Here is a 21,778-nt window from a genome sequence, read left to right as displayed (position 1 = left end):
AACTGTCCTCCTTCAAAATTTCAAACTCGATTATCTCCAAAAGACGTTGTGTAGATACGTTGTTTTGCCATCTCATGGCCGTAATAATGCATTAACGATGATAATAAAACAAGAAGACAATCAAAAATAGATTTTTTAAATACCTTATGACTGAAGACAACAGATGCCATGATTTGCAGGTGTCATGAAGTTGCAGACGTAGTTGAGAGGGCATGAAATGACCGAGTTACACGACCTAGTGGTAAGAGCTTGTCTCCCTCCACAAACTTCCACTGTGAGGGTAACGTAACAAAGAAATGGAGAAAGTTTAGCACTTTTGATTTAAAGATAAAGATCAGTTAATGTCATGCGATTGCATTGTGAAAGAAACGTTGTGGAATCGATCAGGAAAGGTTGATCATCTAGCATATAAGTATTGGTGTGTACTGCAAGGTTCTGGTATCATCAAAATGATAAGAAATTTGGCCCAGTTACAAACACTGTACACAGAAAGATGTATATGGGACTACGCACACGTGCGCGACACGTGCGTTTCATCTATCACATCCAAATAGATAAACTAATTTACTAAATATATCAATAAGTAGGCAGCTTCTCTGCAAAATTTGTATGATCACGTACTAGTCAAAACCTATTCTTTCACATGATTGGTAATACAGGGGTGATAGTGAGCACTAAAAAAAAAATAGGTTTTTTGTTTTCCCCTCAACCACGCCCCCCTTGAGTTAAAAAAAAAGAAGAGGATTCGCGGGAAAAAATGGCATCTAACAACATTCCCCCCCTTTCGAGTAAGAAAATTGGGGGAAAAATAGGGAAGAAAAGAGAAAATAAGGGGGAATCGGGAAAATCCGGAAATAAAAAGGGGAAGGAAAAAAAAGTCTGGTAAAAAATAAAAAAATTTAAAAAATCTGGATTTTTTTTTTTTTTTTTTTTTTAAATCGGAAGAGAAAAAAAAAATCGGGAACAAATCGGGAAAAAAAAAAAAAAATGGGAAACCAATTTAAATTGGGTTTTTATCAGGCCTGGTAATAAGAGCTTCAATTTCATTTTTTGAGGGGGGGGGGGCGTTTCCAAAACTGGTCTTTACCTTTAAGAATGATTACTACCTACATCATGACACTGTTTTTGCTCCTCACAGTGCCATAGATGGCTAGAGCCACCCAAATCCCTTACTAAATCTGACATTATTTTGTTACCAAACAATGAAATAAGGATATTGAAAAATAAATAAACAAAACCCTCTCCAATGTATGATTTTTATTGTTGTTGCTGGAATATGAAAGATAAAATTGCACTCTGTAGTGACTAATGGCTAGATCATGTTACATCCACAGTTGTAGGGGGGGAGCGTATTAATAATACTTTCATTAACCCTTACTGTACTGGGCTATTTCGAGCACTCTCTGACTGGGGGGGGGGGCCTGGGAAGCCCCCCCCCCCCCCCATGATCTCGGCCGTCGAATGTCCGATAAACGCGAAAATGTGCATGTTTGTAGATATTTACGTAAGAAACAAGATGGTATAATTAGTTTTTTCCTAATATGCAAATTTTTGTCGTTAAAGCCTATTAATTATGCAAAATGCTAATTTTATGCATATTACTGAAAACTCTACATATTTGTCCTTAGACTTCTGAAGAATCTTGAAAATGTATAGAATAAATGTTTCCTTCACCTCAAATTCATGAGGTTTCATTATTGTTATGATTTTTGAAAATGCATAAGTTAATTTGCATAAATTATGAATACTCATTCATGAATATCAAATCTGGAAATATATAGGGAACTAGAATCATTACAAAAATTGTCATACTCCACTTTTTTAATGTTAATTGAAACCCATTATTCATATGAAACTTCTTTTCTAACACAAAATAGTTATTTGATGTAATTAATAATGATAATTTATGCAAATTTGATGCGATTTTCAACTATTTATTTTCGTACGTATTTTATTGTTTTTTATTTCTTATTATATCTATTGTTTTATTTCTGATGTATTCTTTTGTTCTGAAATACATCAAGTTACTTTGAGAAACATATAAAAGCAATTTGATACCAATTCATATCTTCACATTTCTGCTTGTACATGAATATATGCAATTATAGCACTTTTTTTGATGACATGCGCATACTAATTGTTATGTAATACCTTACAGGTATGTCCGATTTCGACGAAAATGGTATCAAAATGTGCGTAAGACTTGAGGGGAAAAAGTCATGAAATGACAATTCAAAATTCCGAGCGGTTGCGGCGCGATCTCCGAAAATGTCGAGGGGGGGGCCTCCCAGGCCCCCCCCCCAGTAAAGGGTTAAAGGTAATAACAAGTTTTGGTATAGGGTCATGAATTTGGTTCAAATGAACATATTGGGAGCATATGCGATCCTATAATATTGAGTGATCGTTGTCGCGGTTGAATAGATTCTAAAGTTATGAAATTGTAAATAATACACTCTTTATGTTGTATAGTCACAACTACATATTCTGAGATTTTCATGGTCGCAGCTACCATTGTACGGCTGTAGGCGCTATTCAAAATTTATCAAAATTTACTTGGAGCTCCGGTAAATTTTTATTTTCAAGTTTTCTCAAAAAGCAGAAGTGTTTTAGGGGCTAAATTTTCTAGTGCTTATAATACATCCACAGGGGCATCCAAATATATAAAAATTGTAAAGAATCACTATACACACAATTTTCAAAATTTCCCAAAACTTTGTATTACCTTTAATACAGGGCATGTGTTTTTTTTTACACAAAACAGATAGAATGAAAGAATGAAATGTAATGAACGGAACCATGTAAAATCACTCACAGCAGGTGACCGATTCTCCACTTGCTCTCTTGGTATTAGGTATCATGGTACCATCTGGTTCACTGCACCAACATTCGGTACCATCAGCGGTGCACTGTTGAGGTATATACATGCCCTGGGGGTTACATACAGGGTTAGAGGTCACATTCTGACCCAGATTGACCTTCTCTTGGTTTGATTCAAGCTCCTGCCTACAAGGGGCTGTATGCAATCAAAGGAGATTGGAAAGGAAAATTGACAAATTGTACAAATTAACCAATTTTTTTTTGTGAATCCTCAAATTAAATCAAAACTATATCAAATAAAAAAAGGTCATCGTATTTTCAGTTGAAAATGGAATATTTATGAGCAGTACAGATCTTTCTTTTGTTAATCTTAAAATGTTTTTAAAACATCTATTGAAAAGTTTCAATTAAAATCATGATCATTCAAGGTCCATTCAACCTGATATACTTTGCTCTTGGGTAAATTTCTTTCACTAGGAGCTGTGTGAAACTGAAAAAGAGCTCTGGTTCAAACAATAAAATGCTTAAATACTACTGTGAGAAAATCACACTTACACAACATCAAATCCTAAAAGAGCTACTGCAAACAGAAAAGTACTTTTACACTGTTTGATATCCAACCTACCTTCGACACATAACTCAGTCCTATCTGCTTCCATGTCGCTGTCTGCTCCATGCACTCCATCTGGCCCAACACACCAGCATGACCCTGATGAATCACATTGCTTTGCGGAGTATGTGTTGTATCCTGTGCATCGTGGGAAATAAGCTGAATCGTTGGCAGTTGTCTGCTCTACCAGTGCATGGCAGCTGATGTTGTGGGTCCCATATTGCCGTACTGTATTCAGAAAAAGAGATTATGAAATATTACATCACAAATAACACAGAAACATTTCATCACAATGAATCATACAAATTTAGATGCCAACTAAAATCTCGGCGACAGGTAAGTGTATTTACCAAATTTTAAGAAAAACCAAGCTGATGCACTAGTGGCCTTTCGCAAGGCATTTATATTTATACATGATGTGTTCCAAATTTAAAAGAGATGATTGGTACTACAAGATTGAAGAATAGCAGTGGATAGAGACATACTGAATCCTTTTTGTTTTTTTAATTTCCACTCATCAAATTTAACCAGAACAATTATGAACACATAGCTCCTTCAGATAGAACTTGAAGCTGTATTGCTTGTGCGACCCAAACACTAGCATTCTTTAATAGTATTCAAGTGAAAATGCATCATATTAATTACATTTACCTGTCTGAGGTGAGTCAGCTAGTCTTGTGCAGTCAATAGGACCTGTGTTCTGTTCATCATAGAAGATCGATCTGCATTCACCACAGAAGTTTGAATGACAGATAGCATTGGGATGGGTAAGGCAGGTGGCATCCAGGCATGGGTCAGTCACACAGACAGCTACATATCGTGTACCAGCAGGGCACTCAGACAAGTCTAGAGAAATAAATGATTTTGAAATTATTAGTCAAGAGGTTCGTAAAACACAAGGACAATCATGTTGGTAAAACAGAAGGCTAAAGGGGTAGACTACCTTAGGTCAATACGGTTGGTAAAACAGAAGGCTACAGGGGTAGACTACCTTAAGGTCAATCAGACAAGGCTGGAATTATAACCATGGGGTCGATCATTCAAACAGAGGGCTACACAGGTACAAGGCTGGTAAAACAAGATCTGTCAAATCTATTAAGTTATCAGCCAGAGTCAGGAAAATGAGGGCTACATGGGTATCATAAATGGGGGCAATCAGACGGATCCAAAAAGAGCAACAGTATCCTTTAAAGATAAAGACCAGTTATGGTCATGCGATTGCATTGTGAAAGAAACATTGTGGAATCGATCAGAAAAGGTTGACCATCTAGCATATAAGTACTGGTGTGTACTGCAAGGTTCTGGAATCATCAAAATGATAAGAAATTTGGCCCAGTCTTCGTAAAGTTACAAGCACTGTACACAGAAAGATGTATATGGGACTATGCGACACGTGCGCGATAGTATCAGGTCCAAAGATATATCATAATTTACCAAATATATCAATTAGTAGGCGGTTTCTGGGCAAAATTTGTATCATCATAGTTAAACATATTCTTTCACATGATTGGTAATAAGAGCTTCCATTTCATTTTTTGAGAGGGAGGGCGTTTCCAAAACTGATCTTTACCTTTAAATATATAATCATTTCAAGGCTATTTACATTTATATGGCTACAAGGTAACTAATCAACAACCTTTTCATCATGCCCCCTATCCAGATTGTGTAACACTACAAAATATGATGTAGGGGGACAGGAGGAAGTTAATGGGTATTTTGAATTATAATTTTGTCAATCCACACCAGGAATTTGAAGAATTTAAATAATCAAAAGTGGCAACACATTGAAAAAATGTTTAAAATTAGTTGTCTCTGTACCATTTTCAATGACAAATGACAAAAATCAGTGACAAATCTGCTGATAACCAATCAGAAGCAAGGATTTCACTAGCTTACCATATTTGCCGGCGTAAAGGCCACAGTATTTTTGGAAGAGAAAATATTTTAAAAGGTCGGGGTGCGGCCTTTGCGGCGAAAAGGTAAAAAAAAAAATTAAAAAAGTCAAAACCAGCACGAATTTGCACATATGGAACTACGAACATACAATAACTATACCACTATGGTACAGGACATTTCCACACATCTTACCAACAATTTTATCTTGCATTGTTGACATGAAGACGAAAATAACTTCCTAAAACAACATTTGCCAATATATCTTGATCTAAGTTCGTGCCAATGCATTGCAAAAGTAAAGGAAGGGACCCTTTAAAGGAGCTGCCGCGAAGCATCCATCCAAAGTCGCCATTTTGTTTTCCATTTCCAGGGGTGATAGTGAGCACTAAAAAAAAAATAGGTTTTTTGTTTTCCCCTCAACCACGCCCCCCCCCCCCCCCCCCCCCCCCTTGAGTAAAAAAAAGAGAAAAAGGATTCGCGGGGAAAAAATGGCATCTAACAACATTCCCCCCATTGAGTAAGAAACTTGGGAAAACAATAGGGCAAAATAGGGAAGATTAGAGAAAATAACGGGGAAATCGATAAAATCAGGATAAAAGAGGGAAGAAGAAAAAAAATCGGGGAAAAATCAAATAGATCGGGTTTTTATCAGGCCTGCGACTTCGCATTACACCGTACATTGTGGGTATATCGGACACCAAACTTGCCTGCAATCACTTTTTTAGCTAAAATTCCGGTAAATAATAAGAATATTGATGAATTTGGTATCAGTTTTTTTTTTTAAATAGTGTTTTACGAGAAAATTACGATTATTTTGTTTTGTCCGTTTGTTTGTTTTTTGTTTTTTCCCCTCTTTGAAATGTCAAAGTTGGGGTGCGGCCTATGCAGTGCTGTGGCCTTATCGCCAGCAAATACGGTATAACAAAAACTGTCATTTGTCACTGATGACAAGTTTTGTGAAACACCCCCCAGGATTGATAGGTCACAGAATAAATGTCACATACCTGTACCATCAAAGCACACCACCACAGAGGGACAGCAATCATCTGGCGACCGCTTCTTGTGAAAGCAGCCTTCAGGAATGAGCAGAGGATCTTGACACACTGTCTCCCGGCATGTTATCACACCATTCTCTGAACATTCACAGCTTTGGGTGCAGTCACTCGTGTGCCACAACTCACCAAGAAGCTTGATGCTGTGACGATCATCAAAGCAGACTGAAAAATAATGTAATACATGTATATATTTAATAAATTAATACATCTATACAAGCAATGTCTGGCTACTGTTTGACAACCCCCAAACATCCTGTCTCAGCTCTATATCATTACATACAGATTAGTTATTGCACCCCCCCCCCCTCCTACACACTCACACAAACATTTTCAACTGTGAGGTTTTACATATACAAAATCATGATTGATGTATATTAATATCTACATTTATTTATTTCCATGTCAAGATAAAAACAGAATACAAACATATTATTCATAATGAGATATCTGAAGTGGGAGGATCATGAAAAGAACATAAATGGCTTGTTAACAAAAGATCCTCACAAAATAACAATAACTTGTCTACACAACTAACATAACATCAAGATTACAAAAAAAGGGAAGATAAAGAAAAGAAGAAAAAAAAGGAGAAACATTGCATAAACATTGACATTTTAAGTAGTTAGAATTTTGTAATAAGAGATTGCTTATATAATCGTTTAGATTGCTTGATTATCTTACTATTCTTATTGATATAGGAAGGTTATTCCATAAAACTGAGCAGCTATAGATTATGGAAGATTGAGTTATTGAGATACGATTAAATATAATCACTTTATATATGCAGTATACTTTGCTTCATCAAGGGTTTAATTCTGTATATTGTATGCGAATGAGACTTGAGAGAGTATTGACTCTACTTACAACCATTGCAGATGTACTGTGGACATCCACAGTCCTCCCTCACTTCAAGCACATCACAGCCCCGTGGTGGCTTCCTGCACCGAGGCCCAGTGCAGACCAGGAGACCTCGGATACACTGACATGTGGTGCACTGATCACGGCTCCAGGTCTCGTTCTCATGGTGATAGCTGCCCTGGAGATCTACACATCCGTAATCCCCTTCATAAAAAAAGCAATAAAACAATTAGGATAACGATGATGATGATAATGATGACGATGATGGTGATGGTGATGATGATGATGATGATGATGATGATGATGTGATGATGATGATGATGATGATGATGGCGATAGTGATGACAAAGATTAAAAGACCTAGAACACACCTACATGTACAGGTGGTTCAATGATCATGGTTCCAGATCTTCTTCTCATGGTGAAAGTTGGCCTGGAGATAACACCTCCATAAATCCCATTCCAAACAAAAAATGTTGAATAATAATCTCCCCTATTCTGAGCAGACATCTCTCTCTCTTTGCTTATATCTTTCATTCGATCCCTCTCTTTCTCCCCCGATCTGACACAATGTTTCAAAACACTTACTGCAGTTTGAAATGCCAGGGTAGCACTGAGTACTCTAAAAGAACAGACTATCTATTTCTAACTCACTCAACAGGCTCATGCACTCACTCACTCACTCACTCACCCACCCACTCATTCACTCACCCACCCACCCACCCACTCACTCACTCACTTACTCAGCCACCCGCCCACCCACCCACCCACTCACTCTCACTCTCACTCTCACTCTCACTCTCACTCTCACTCTCACTCTCTCTCTCTCTCTCTCTCTCTCTCTCTCTCTCTTCTCTCTCTCTTTCTCTCACTCTCACTCTCTCTCTCTCTCTCTCTCTCTCTCCATCACTCTCTCTCTCACTCTCCCTTGGTCTTTCTCCCTCTATCTCTATCAAGATCAATCAAGCTAATATTTCAAGCTACTTACAGCAGTCTGGAATGCCATGTTTTGTCCTTGTTCCTGCCACCTCCCTACCAAGATGATCTGCACACCAGCACAAGCCTTCAGCAGGGTAGCACTGAGTAGCATTGAAGAAGCCACTCTTTGGGATACAGGATGGGATGTAAGGGCCAGGTAGGTGTGTGGCACTATCATCAAGCAGCTGCAATGGATTCCTCATGGAACGTATCGCTTCACAAGGCTTCTTAAAATCTAAGCATGAGATGAGATGTAATCTTTTTTTAATTTCTAACCAATCTAAATACATGAATCTGTGCTTGGCTTCAGTTTCTACTGATATGAATATATCATCGCCTGGCTGGCAGAAGGGCGTTAGCTTGAATTTCAGGTCAATAATGAAACTTAAAGCAGAAGGGCATTGGCACTAAATCGCCTCAAACTTTCATAAAACTGACTTATTTCCGAGAAAAAAATTGTGGCTGTGTTCTACTACAACATTTCTATTAGTCTTTTATGTTTTAAACCAATTTTCGGGATGGAAAGCAGTTTAAATATAAAACAAATCTTTAAATGCGAAGAATTTGAAAAGTAGTTTTTGAGTCGCTCGGGCGCTTACGCTCTTCTGCCACCCGGCCGACGATAAATTCATGCTTGCTACCCTACAACAGCAGAAGTTTTAAATATCCAAAGTCAAAATTAAGTATTTCAGTAAATTGTATCTAAAGTGCTTCTATACATAATTATGTTTTCAGGAAAAGTGAGGAATATCGGAAACATAACACTACATGTAGTTTGAAGGCAGAAAATAGGAATCATTCCTCTAAAATGGGAATAGTTGTCAGCTACATTTGCCACTCCATACCTAGGAGAGAAATGGGGACCGGGTAGGATGACAAAGGCCTTTGTGTTGCCATATGCCCTCACTGTGACCATATGGTAGGAATACTACACAGGGAGTGGATATGGTGCACATCGTGCATGAATAAATCAGATCACAGGGGTAAAGCGCTAAGAGGTGGAATTTTGTATTAGGTGCTATATAAATCTAGATTGTACATTAGAAAAATGTTGTAATGGAATTATTAATCAATATACAAATGGATCATTATCAGAATCAAAGAAAAAAATTATTCAGCATGTTAATAACTGAAAACAAAAACAAAATTTAGTTCACTCACCTCCAGGACATATGACTTTAGGGCAGCATTGATTCGGCAGGAATATTTGCTGGCATTCAGGACGAGGGATCTCACAGGCCATCCTGCGACATGACCTTTGACCTTCCTCACAGACGCAAGAGGTGCAAAGGTCATCATTCCACATCTGACCTTCAACTTTAAGGTGACCTCCAGCATCTCTGCAGCCTAAGAAAAAAAGGAGGAGAGTTCATGTTTTACCACAAGCATGAATTATGAAATATGTAAGCTCTGATAAAATTATATAGGAAAAAGTGGAACGTGTGTGTGTGTGTGTGTTTATTGGGTTTTTACAGCTGATGTGTATCAATCAGATACGATTATTTACGTCTGGGGACCGACCTTTAAACGTCACCATCACATATTCTAAAATTGCACTTGTTGCATATCATTATCATATTCATACAAAATATGATCCTAATGACAGTGAGAAGGCTATTGTTACAGCAGAAATTATCATAATTTTTTTTCTTCACAATTTTCTGACGATATCATAGACAAAGACAAGAAAATAATTTGGAATTGTTGAACTAATTTGTTATCATACCTGGACACACGATATCAGGACAGCAGGAATCCTCCACCCCTGCTGCATGACATCCGTGAGGAACCTTTGGGCAGGGTAGTCGGGTGCAGAGAGGGGTAACGCTTTCATCATGACAGGAACACTGGGTGCACTCATCGACAGACCAGGAGTCCTCTGTATCCTGGCATGTCGCATTCACTGCCAACCAAAATGAAGGATAAACATGCAATTACGTACTGACACATGATCATAAATTAATTGGGGGGTGTATTCAAAGGTTTCTTTATCTTTTACCCTAAGTTTAAACTCCACACTATATTTGTCATGGGATATATATATGTGTATATATATATATATATATATATATATATATATATATATATATATATATATATACAAAAGGCCTCAAGAATACTTAACCATTTCCAGTGCAAGATTATTCTATACCATTGTAAAAAGGGTTGGCAAGGGAAAAATAACGGGATGTAGCTTTCAAGAAATCTTAAATGACGAAGAATAAAGCACCTTTATTACAAAAATACAGTATCTTCTTAAATTATGTGTCTGATTCCTGACAACAACATATTTGAGTATTACAAAAACAAAGCTTTAATATACATATCAATGGATAACTCACCACACGTGTAGCTGTAGTAACAATGGCCAGGGGTTATCTCATACTGGCAACCCCCAGGAATGGATGGGGTCTGGAAATGGGTATGTCTGATGTTACCATGGAAACAGCTACACTGTGTGTCACAGTCCTTGTTCCACACCTGCCCATGACTGTGAACTTTGCCAAAATCATCTGTGCAACCTATGATAAAGACAAATATTGAATGTTATAGACAAATTCTTAAATATGACAATTTTCATTGCACAAACATCATGGCAAATATCAACCACTCGCAGCATTCGCAAGTCTCATGCACGTGAAAGTTTCGGATTACTGATAAGTACTGATATCATCCACCCTTTGTCCAACACCACATGTGTACTTATATCACTAACCCTAACCCTAAACCTAGCATTGCAAATAAAGCCTTAATGCTATATCTTTTACAAAATAAAACTTGATCAAATTATCCCTGGAGCTAATGTTGGATAACTTCTCTCACTTACTGTCTTCCACAGCATCCATACACATGAAGCGAGTACCGGTGTAGCAACAGAGCTGATGAGGATGCCTGCAGTCTCCATTGGTCTGGCATCTCGTTTCCATGGCAATCTTCGGTTCAAGAAGAGATGGGCATCTCAATCCTAATACAGGGAGACAGAGAAGAAAGAGAGGAGAGAGAGAGAGAGAGAGAGAGAGAGAGAGAGAGAGAGAGAGAGAGAGAGGGAAACAGAGAAAGAGATGGTAGAGATAAGGAGAGAGAGGGGAGGGAACATAGAAAAAGATGGATTGAGATAAGGGGGAGGGGTAAGGGGGAAAAAATAAATGGACAGATTTGGAGGGGGAGGAAAGGAAAGAGAGATGGATATACAGTTAAATAGAGGGGGATTGGGAGACAGATGGAGATATAAAGTGAGAAGAAATCAAAAAAAGAAAGTGAGACAGATTTAGATGAAAAAAGAAAGATGGTAGAAATAGATGGATGGAGATAAGGAGAGGGGAAGGAAAAGGGAAAGAGAAAGAGAGAGGGAGAGACAGAGAAAGAGGGGATGGATAATTACACATGTACAGGTATATCATACAAACATTAGACAACAAGTGTTCTAAATAACACATCTACCAACTTCCAGCGAATGATTGATTAAACTGGGGCCTCTCTCAAAAAGGTTGCCATCAAAGACAATGAGCAAGCCACCCACCCACCACCCAGCATACAGACAGGACCACACCCATGTAACAAAAAAGGACTGTGGTAACAGAGCTCAAGATTAAAGGTTATCTTGATGCTACTGACCATTTTTAATCCCTATCAAGCAACATAAAAGTTATGCCTTTATTCCTCTCATCTACCTGTCATAATCATTTCAAGTTATTTTTGTGCAGCTAATGGTAAACATTACCACCAAAAGTCTAATTTTAAATCAATTGCCTATATTAGCCAGCTGGCAATCCCCCCTCCCCCTCTCCCAAGAAAAATAATTAGGAAAGGGGCAAAAAGAGAGGAAGATATGTAAATGGATAATGTAATGGATAACACAATTGGGTACAAAACAGGAAAATAAATAATTATGGAATTAGAAAAATGAGAGCTTTAGAATTGTAGCATTGATTTTAAATGGCTGAAGGTCCATCCATCCTAGACTCACTGGTTTTACAATGGCATGTCTGGCATCCAGAAATGGGTTCTATGGCATAGCCAAAGGGGCAAGCTGCTAGGCAGTTCAGCTCAGGACAGACTAAACTCTCTGAGATTTCAGATTCCAACGGAGCAGATTCATTCCAGATTGGAATAGCAGTCAGGTCTGATAGGACACTCAGAGTGTACGAGTCTGTAAACCAAAATATATGATAACAACTTTATAATAATAGCTTTCAGGTTTAGGCAAAGACATATTTCATTTAGATTTAATGTAATTCTATTCTTACTACATGGTGTTCAATCATTACACTTTTATCTCATATCTATAACAGTTTGACGCAGAGTACATGGCTTTGCTCAAATAAACAACATCATGTTACAAACCTTTTACATATTAATGTAAATAATAATAATAATAATAATGTTAATTATGCGCATGAGCTAAGTAATCGCTTTTGAAGGGGTGATTTTGATTAAAACCCACAACCTTCATTGTCACAGGTAGTTCATTATTTGTTTTTATTGTGTTAATACCGTTGCTACTGTTGTGTTGTGAAGTGCAAGAAGATTTGATTATATTTTTTTAATGACCTTGCTGTGACAATATAATTAAAGAAGAGAAAGCAACATAATCCAATTTATATGGAATCTTTACAACCATTAAATATACGAAATATCACTTATCTTGAGCAAAGATATGATTATTGACATCTTGGCATTACACTTCCTTCTTGACAAAGCCCTCCCTCAACGTGATGTGATTTGTGAAGATATCAATCATCCACATAATACCCTCTACAGGCCATCAAATGTTCGCAACTTTAAAACTTCATAACTTCTTATTTTTAATTGGATTTTGCTCAAACTTTCACTGACCTGTTACTCTCATTTTTCTGCTTCTATCAAAACCAACTGTTGATATTAGGGTGGACTCTCCTTTTGACACCGTTCTGGCTCACAAAAGATATGTTTACTATTGTATTCATAAAAGCTTGTGTATAAGCTGGCTTGTACTCACTTGGAAGCTTACACTTGCAGATCTCACATTGACAAGGGCAGGTAGCCAATCCTAAAGGACACGTCAAAGGGCAAGGCTCTAGAACCGGGCAACCTTTTAAAAAGAACAGAATGCACATGCAAAATTGAATTTATTCACAGGCGTGTATGGTTAACAAGAAATGGCTTCACTTGCACTAAAGGAAATGATGGCACTTAACGTGCTTCAAATGTATGAACTACTTCCCTTTCTTAAGTCCTTACCACTTGGCCTCGTTACAATAAATCTGATTTACTTGTTGAATAATAAGCCTCAGATCTTTCTGGAACGACATTGGGAAGCATGAAGGCAGTAAGGTTGGTCTAAATGAGGAAAATGCTCAAGACAGGAAGAAATGGAAGGAGGAAGTGTCATCATGGCGCAAAAGTCAGTAACCCCTCGTAAGAGGGAAATTAAATGTGATTTACTAAATGATGATGATAATGACGACTATGGAAAGTGTGTGTTACAGAATGAAATCATATCCGAAGAGTTAAAACAGTTTCACTATAGAAACCGAACCCTGACATTAATGCGAAAGATACATGTATGTAGTTTGGATGGAAGAGTATATCGGTGACAGAAAATATTCAAAATCTTGCTCCTACCTTCAGTTTTCTTGCATAGACATAGTTCACACCCAAATTTATCTGTGGAAAAGCCCAGTTCACACTCAAGATCACAGTAGGATGGAAGTGGGTCACAAACACCTGTTGAAAGAATGGAAGATATGAAAGAGGAATCACTTGTATGGGTTGCAGAATATTGGTTTGTTCAACTGATTACTAACTGATCAGGAGAAGAGCATACAGAGAGGAAGGGGTCTGTTTCATAACACTGAAAATATATCCATCTCTCTGTCTTGAAATTATAATGGAAAGGGAATGAAAAGCATGCATTGTTTTCATTGAAACTCTAATGAAACTAACACACCAAATGTATCTTGCTCATTAATGATTATTATCCTTAACCGTAGGAAACATACCAGGAAATTTAAATAGCTCTTTATTCCTTTGAAATAAATATCTGTCACATGATATGTTCTTACAAATGTTACATGGACATATTAAAGCAGCTATGTAAAATCACATTGTTGTTAGCATTGATAGCAAGAGAATATGAACATACAAAAACAAGTTAGTACATTCCCAGTAGAGATACATTATTTTGTTTAAAACCCGTTTCGAGGGGTAACGAAATGTAGAGTGTAATTGTCATAATTTTAACCTGTTGACTTATGAATGCTCTCATTCCCATAGGCTTAATAGAGGAGCCATCCGGTTCCTGTTGCTAATGGGTTAACCCTTTGCTTACGGGAACCTGGTTGTCCCTGTGTTAAGCCTATGGGACCTATACAATTCAGGAATCAACAGGTTAATACTTCTTCTTAATTCTCCTCTGGTCTGTATCTCATCTCTGATCATGAATGACTTACCAGGGTGTTTGCATGCACATGTAGGACAGCCATCTGGACCTGATGCAAGTCCATACGGACATTTGGACTGCAACCTGCAGGTGGCCATCGACGGACAATCATCTTCAAAGACAAAGAGAAGTGACAAACAGGAATGATTTATTGATTTGAGTTGATCACTATATGCCACATCTGCTTCTTAAAACTACATCAAAAGTATCCAAATAGGTTGGCAAATCAGATACCAAGATAAAAAGGTTGTTATATTCCTATCAAATTCACACCAACACTTTTTTTCTTGAAGCAACAGATGATGAGTAACAGTAAAATTTGTCAAATTTAGGACAAAACTGGAAAATACCTCCATTTCATTCAACTGAATATTGAATTGAATTGACTGAATTTGATTTGTAACCCACCACTTTTATATCGAAAACATGTAAAGTCAAAGAATACAATAAAATATCAAATATATCTACACACAATACAGATTTAGACAATGCCACACTATATTGTTATTATTTAATGTTTTGTTACGGGTGAAATCACTGTAACAGAATATGGTTATGGTTTTAATGTGAACTTTTTTCATATTGAATGTGATACTCTTAAAGTTAAAATGAGTACATTTTAAGTCATTATGATGTCTTCTCCTGATCTATACAGCTATCCCAAAAGAACAATGATTACACCAAGTAATTAAAACTGCGTTGATTAATGCACCCGTAATGTGCATACATGTACCTGGTTGATTCATGCACTGACATATCTCACATCCGTGATGGTCAGATCTGTATCCATGATCACATGACAGGTCACATGACCCGGTAGAAAGAGCGACGCAGTCTCTGGGTTTGGTTCCAGGAGCAAGGACCAGGCCAATGGCAACTGGTGAATGTATTATGTACACAAAGAATGAGAAAATGATTTTAAAGTTCATGTACAGTTTTGGTAGAAAAATAGTTAACTCATTGTAATGACTCTGGCAAAGTTCCGTGGAAAGAAGCGCAACAATGTACATAAGTGTTATCTTGTCATATTTATAAGAAAGAAAATAAATGAAAACATAAAAGGTACTCATAATCCAAATATGTGAATCAAGTTTCCTATTCTATTTCATCAATATTTTTAGTTAATCCAGATTAAATTTAAAAAACAATTAATGGATAACATTTAGCAGAAGATGAAAGCGTGAGTGAGGAAATAAGAATTCTTTTGTGAGATTTGTGCCAATGTACAAAGTTCAACAATTGTCCACCTACTTGGCATTTTACAGGAGCAGATCTCGCACCCATTGCTATCAGTTGCAAGTCCAAACGCGCAATGCATCATGGGAGACAGGCAGGGGTGGTCATGGCACTCCGATCCTGTTACAAATCAAATCAAGTTTATCAATGTATAAATGATGTTTTATAATGGCATACTAGCGTAATGTTCATAGAAATAATGTAACTTGCAAGAAATTCTTGGGGTTCTTCATGTTCTCAAGCTGGACCCCGTTTCATGAAAATTCCTATCAACGGTGAGCAACAAAATAACAGCAAATGATTGGCTGTCAGAATTGTTGTAGAAATATTATGCTTGATATTGAAAAGAGAAAGTTTTATGGAACAGCTAGGCCCCTGGTACGATTCATGTACATAATTACAGGAAAAGTATAGTTCCATGGATTTTTTAAAACTCTTTATTTGCTGTGGATCAAAACCCTTGACGATGACATCTGATCAAGTCAAAGTAAATACAAATCACTTGTTAATTGGGCCCTTTAGCCCATGTAAATGTATATATTTGATATCATTCATTCAATGAAGTAATTATACATTCACAAGTTCAGGATGATCTAGATTGAGTATTGTTAAATAATTCATTCTTCTATCACTAAAATATAAGCCTACAAAAAACGGTGTCTGTATCTGCAGCATTCGGCTATGAATTATCAACTTAATTTTAAAAAAATTACATCAAAACGTCTTGTCTTCAAATGCTATTTCCACAAATAAGTTCTTTGATTTCCACACCAACTTTGGCATTTAGGACATGCATTTGTACATTAATTACCCAGTATTGTGAAGTTCTGAACAGATATTGACATGAAATATGTCCTTTTACTTTATAATGTGGTTATTAATAATTATTAATTAAAAACAATCTTCAGATAATATACTGAAATCTTACATGTGGTCAGTACCATATCTGATGAAAGAGCTTGGACTTGCAAATATTTACACCAAGACAAAACATTACAATGTATTTAAAAGGTACTTTTGTATTTCTTACTTTGTATTTTACAATTGCAGTTATCACATCCATGGACATCGGTGGTATATCCATGATTACATGTCAAAGGGCAGTTGAATGGGGTTGTTTGTCGGCAGTACACTGAAATAGAGAATAAAATAGAAATAATAAAATTAAATCTTCTTGAAAAAGTCTTATTTCATCCTCTTGAGAAGATCCAAACGGGTTGTGTGAAATATACGCATAGGCTATTGTGACATAGGTCACAGCAAAGCGCCTCTGCATGCTCATCAACATGCAAACAGACAATGGAGGGCAGAAGAGTGCATTAGCTTTAGTGGCATGAACATTAGTCAGACAGAGAGTGTAAATTTGTTTAATAGTTTTTGTTTTCATCTTCTCGTTGGAAATTTCAATTTTGACATTTATTTGTCACAAATTTATTCGGAAATGACAAGATTTGACACTCTGTTTGGGATCCTGTCTGGAGGAATCAAGATGGAGGAATCAGGATGGTGGAATCTAGATTATGGAGGCATGATAGTTCAGTGGTAGAGCAGTGGTCTAGTAAGGCACTAACCCTAATTACCAAGTCCCGGCCTCGGAGAGGACTTAAAGCTGTCAGTACCCTGATTACTGCTTTCTTAGCAGTCAGGTAAAACAAACAAACCAACCAACCAATCTTTACATGGTGAATCGAGTAGAGTGTACATCTCACATTATCTAACAGTTAGCTCTAGGTCTAGATCTACTAGAAATATTGTTAGGAATAGAAAGCAAATAATAACCTCCTTAATACTCCGGCGGTCGGACAAACTATTGCCTTGGTGTTTTCTGGGGCTATACCATCTTCCCTTACCTTCAGCTCGGGAAGATACAGTAGCTCTGCCCAAGATCACCTCTGCAATGATAGTTTGTCCCACCAGTAGAGCAGTCCATAAGTATTTGCTTAACATCTCATTTCGATTTCAAGCTCCAAATATAGATTAGCAACATATGCCACAGCAGGTATCTACAGTGAACAACTAAATTATTCATACCCCTTGTGAATTTGATGATTTTTGTGTTATATGTAACTTGATAATAAAAGGTGGACTGGCTGAATAAGGGCTTTTGGTAAATATTTTGAAATGTAATCTTTAATATGTCATATTCTCAACAAATCAATTGTTCACTTAATTAACAAATTGCAAAACCTGGTATTAGGGTATGGATAATTTAGATGTGAATGACTGTATATATTCTGTCACTAAAGTGGGTCTTCATAGACTGCCATGCAATAACAGGCATAGACATATTCTGTATGTGACTTGAGGCATATGTTTCTAATCTATATTATGTGAAGTGTCGATATTACTGCATTTCAATGTTACTGAAAGCAAGTAAAGTATCTCTGGAAAATATTATATTATAATTCCAAAAAAAATGAATGAGAATAAACATGTAGATACATGATGAAAGCTATTGAGAAAATAAAATGAACCTACCATTTTTCTTACAACTGCACATCTTACAGCCATTCATGTCAATGTTGAACCCATAGTGGCACTTAGTTGAACAAGAAATGGCAGGACATAAACTTTGATCTGAAATGAAACAAAAAACAAGACAATTGAGATACAGAAATGTTGCTAAACTGAATCAACTGAATGTGACCCAAAAGATAGAGTCCAGCTATATAGTTGTAAGTCAAAAATCTAACAGAAAAAATGGGAGAAAAGTATAAGTACTCTGAATAACATGATAAAAGTCTATACAGTCGTTTCAACAGGAGTAAAGTAGTATCAATCGAAAGTGGAATCTTTTAAAATTCAAGAAGATATACCAGGTAAAGCTTATTTCAATTAACTTGTTGTTGGTTTTGAGACTGTATGGATGACACGAACATATAAGTTAACCTACACACACCAAAAAATGATAGAACTTTATAAGTCCAAAACTAATGGAAGAGCTGCAAGTAAGATATTTAGTAGGATCAAAATGACAGAAACTCAAGTGAATTCTTTCAATGATCAAATCTATGATGTGAGATCACACACCAAGTGCACTCAGCTACATGTAATAATAAGAGCAATAATGATAACAAAAACAATGATGATGAAGTGATAATGTGAAATTTGTTTTGGTGAAATGCATTGGACAATTTATTAAGTGATGAAACAAGCACAACAGTTCAACTTCAACACCACTATCATCATTTTTCAAAAATTGGTGGCACAGAAAGGGAAATACAAACAAAGGTCATATAAGCTAAACAGCCGTTATTATCCTACCAAGCATACAAACTGGCTCACTTTATGATCGCAAACATGTATTATATACCAAATAATGGGTCAATATGTGTCTATATTCTAAAGCTGACATGTCAATAAAAAGAATAACTGGGTGAATACAAATACACATTGTATACAAAAGAGAACAATGAACTGAAATTTATCATATGTACATGTACTTTAAATTTCCCACTCTACCTGTACAAACATTGATCTCAATTTAAGCACGTGATGTCATTGCAGTTTGATTGTGTATATATATATATATCTACTAATTACTTAAAAATAGGAAAATGAATGTTTGTTATGTTTTTATTTATGATCTGTATACAAATCATTATTATAAAATAACCTTTGATACTTTAGGATGTCTAAAGGTAAATAAGTTGAACGAGGCCGATGCAATGAGGTCAAATTTTGTTCCATCGACCTTGCATACACATGCGGGATCCGTAACGTAATTTTCACACAAAAGCTTACAAATCTACAGTAATCTATCAACTGGATAAAAGAGGCTATATAGGGTCCCACTTTTTGTCACTAAAAAAGAGACAGATTTCTCAACAGCTCACAGTATTTTCTTTGCCGTTTGGACCATAATGAAGATTCCAGTCCTTGTTATCCTTTTTGCCATTCTGAATGGAGCCTATGGCGACACAGAACTGCCTGCTTGTGAAAGCCCACCTATAGAGAACTGCGTTAAGACTGATGAGACCGTTACTGTGACAGACGGTGAAACAGTTTGGAAGACAATAGAAATACTGCTTCACCATCAGGTAGCACAGAATTTTCTTTCAAGTGGAACGAACTTCCAGATATGGAATGATGATCTTCTTCTTTCAAATGGACCAAACATTGTAAACAAGATGTATGCAGACCATTATCGAGGTAGATGGGATATAACAGAGCACATCATTTTTACCCATAACGACAATGAGTGGGGCAAAGTTGTAATCAACGTGACTGTGCGAGACTTTAAACCAGTGGACCAGATATATTTGAAAGTTGTTCTACACCTTGCAGATGGGGATACCTTGATTAGCCCGCTGAAGCACTGGTTTGAGTACAAGAATGATCCAACACATACAACAATCTCACCTTTGCCTACTCCAAACATAACTGATCAAAATACCACTGGGAAGGAGGACGGCACTGAAAGGACTGACAACCAAGAAGATAATGAACAGGATGATGCTGAAGAGGAGGAACACAATGAAGATGGCAATGAAGAGGGAAAAAGCTCACAAATATCACCAGCAATGGCTATCATTGTTGGTATTATTTGTATTGCAGTACTCCATCTTCCTCTCTATGTACTTGTCTGTTGCATGTATAAAAAGCTGAATGACATGCAGAGTTCGAAGTCAAGCCAGTACATGCCTTTGAGTCAAATCGATACCGATGGACAGCAATCACAAGGGAGCCGACCTGACACAGATCACCTACCTATGTCGGCAGTTGTTACCCAGGATACCTAAACCCAGTTTGACCACCGGCAGAATCCAACTAAAAAGGAGGTCTTTGACCCTTTAACAGGTAAAACTAAGTTTTTACATACAATCTAATGGGAAAGAACATGATTGCTTACAGATCCAATTTCGGGGGGCATGATTTCACATCGAATGTTCACCTGTAATATTATTTCAAAGAAACATGACGTTGTATGCAATTTTCTCTTTTATTCATTTCTGAGGGAGGGGGGCCTCTCTATTCTACACCATCAAAGATCATAAACAGTGTGTAAAAATATTTGGTAGATCTTTGCAATACACTTATATAAAGTTTTGAGACTCCCTTTTTATAAAAAATAAAATAAATAAATAAATAAATAAACAATCCCCTTTCCTTGTGGATACTAGAACTTATTATTTGGGGTTCCAAATGAAAAACTGCATGGAGCTTGAGAATTGTTTTCATACTATTTCTAAGAATGTTAAAGTCTACATAATACATAAGTTTGTACTTAGTAATCAAAGGTAAACATACAATTGTATTACTATATGAGACCAGCAGATATATGGGAATGTGTACATTATGAACAAACATTTCAGGAAAATGCATTCCAAAGTAATGACCACCATTTCATTCCATCTGCACAACATATTTCAGTTCACACATTGTCTTAATTGTGATACATTATGCTCTCAATCCTTTGCAATACACAAGACCATAGGACAATAAATAATGTGCACTGTTTTGCACTGTAATCCTCCACTATACAGCTCCATTAAGTAAATCCTAAATGCAAAAATTTATTAGATAATGAAAACCGTTGTAATATATTTTGTACTTTACTTCCTTCTCCAAAATTTCAGAAAAGTCTTCAAGCCAATCCCTACCACTCAGCTATGGCCAATTTACCTCCATCAGTCTAGACTTCAAGCTACTTGGGACTTCATTCTGCAGATGTATCAACCTGGTGCAGAGATAATTGGACATGGGAGAGAGTGAAATACATCTACCAGTGTTCATTGACCCTTCAGCATCGGTCAACCAAACTCTTCCCAGACAAACAAAATTATTAAGAGTGCATTCTTCTATTAAAAACAATACTTATACTTCAATGGAAAGGAATAAAGTGTTCCCTTTAGGTTTAACCGTAATGATGCCACTAGGTTTACAAACAGGGATCATTACATCGTC

The 21,778-nt window shown here is 36.7% G+C and overlaps 1 protein-coding gene across 1 annotated transcript; it reads right to left on the bottom strand.

The window, feature by feature from the left end:
• Positions 1-144: 144 nt before the first annotated feature.
• LOC755632 (kielin/chordin-like protein) lies at positions 145-18,478 on the bottom strand. The gene is made up of 19 exons (XM_030980040.1): positions 18,350-18,478; positions 16,902-17,003; positions 15,887-15,991; positions 15,369-15,512; positions 14,646-14,747; positions 13,819-13,920; positions 13,193-13,285; positions 12,182-12,364; positions 11,042-11,179; positions 10,557-10,736; positions 9,941-10,117; positions 9,376-9,561; positions 8,225-8,449; positions 7,243-7,440; positions 6,328-6,540; positions 4,079-4,273; positions 3,443-3,655; positions 2,813-3,013; positions 145-272 (listed from the first exon to the last, which is right to left on the bottom strand). The coding sequence occupies exons 1-19, from the start codon at positions 18,384-18,386 to the stop codon at positions 145-147; spliced, it is 2,922 nt and encodes a 973-aa protein (XP_030835900.1). The 5' UTR covers positions 18,387-18,478.
• Positions 18,479-21,778: the final 3,300 nt, after the last annotated feature.

The sequence above is a fragment of the Strongylocentrotus purpuratus genome, unplaced genomic scaffold, assembly GCF_000002235.5.
Source record: "Strongylocentrotus purpuratus isolate Spur 01 unplaced genomic scaffold, Spur_5.0 spur5_scaffold_10, whole genome shotgun sequence".
In the NCBI taxonomy this organism is placed as follows: Eukaryota; Metazoa; Echinodermata; class Echinoidea; order Camarodonta; family Strongylocentrotidae; genus Strongylocentrotus; species Strongylocentrotus purpuratus.
Note: the sequence above shows the minus strand (reverse complement) of the source record. Positions and strands in the feature narration are given on the sequence as shown.

What these genes read in the sequence shown, in the direction of transcription:
- LOC755632 (XM_030980040.1), bottom strand. Translation starts at nt 18,386, where the DNA reads ATGAATGGCTGTAAGATGTGCAGTTGTAAGAAAAATG. An exon ending in CTGCAAGTGTAAGCTTCCAA is followed by an intron (nt 12,365 to 13,192) that starts GTGAGTACAAGC and finishes TTTGGTTTACAG; the next exon opens with ACTCGTACACTCTGAGTGTC. An exon ending in GACATGCCATTGTAAAACCA is followed by an intron (nt 11,180 to 12,181) that starts GTGAGTCTAGGA and finishes TCCCTGTATTAG; the next exon opens with GATTGAGATGCCCATCTCTT.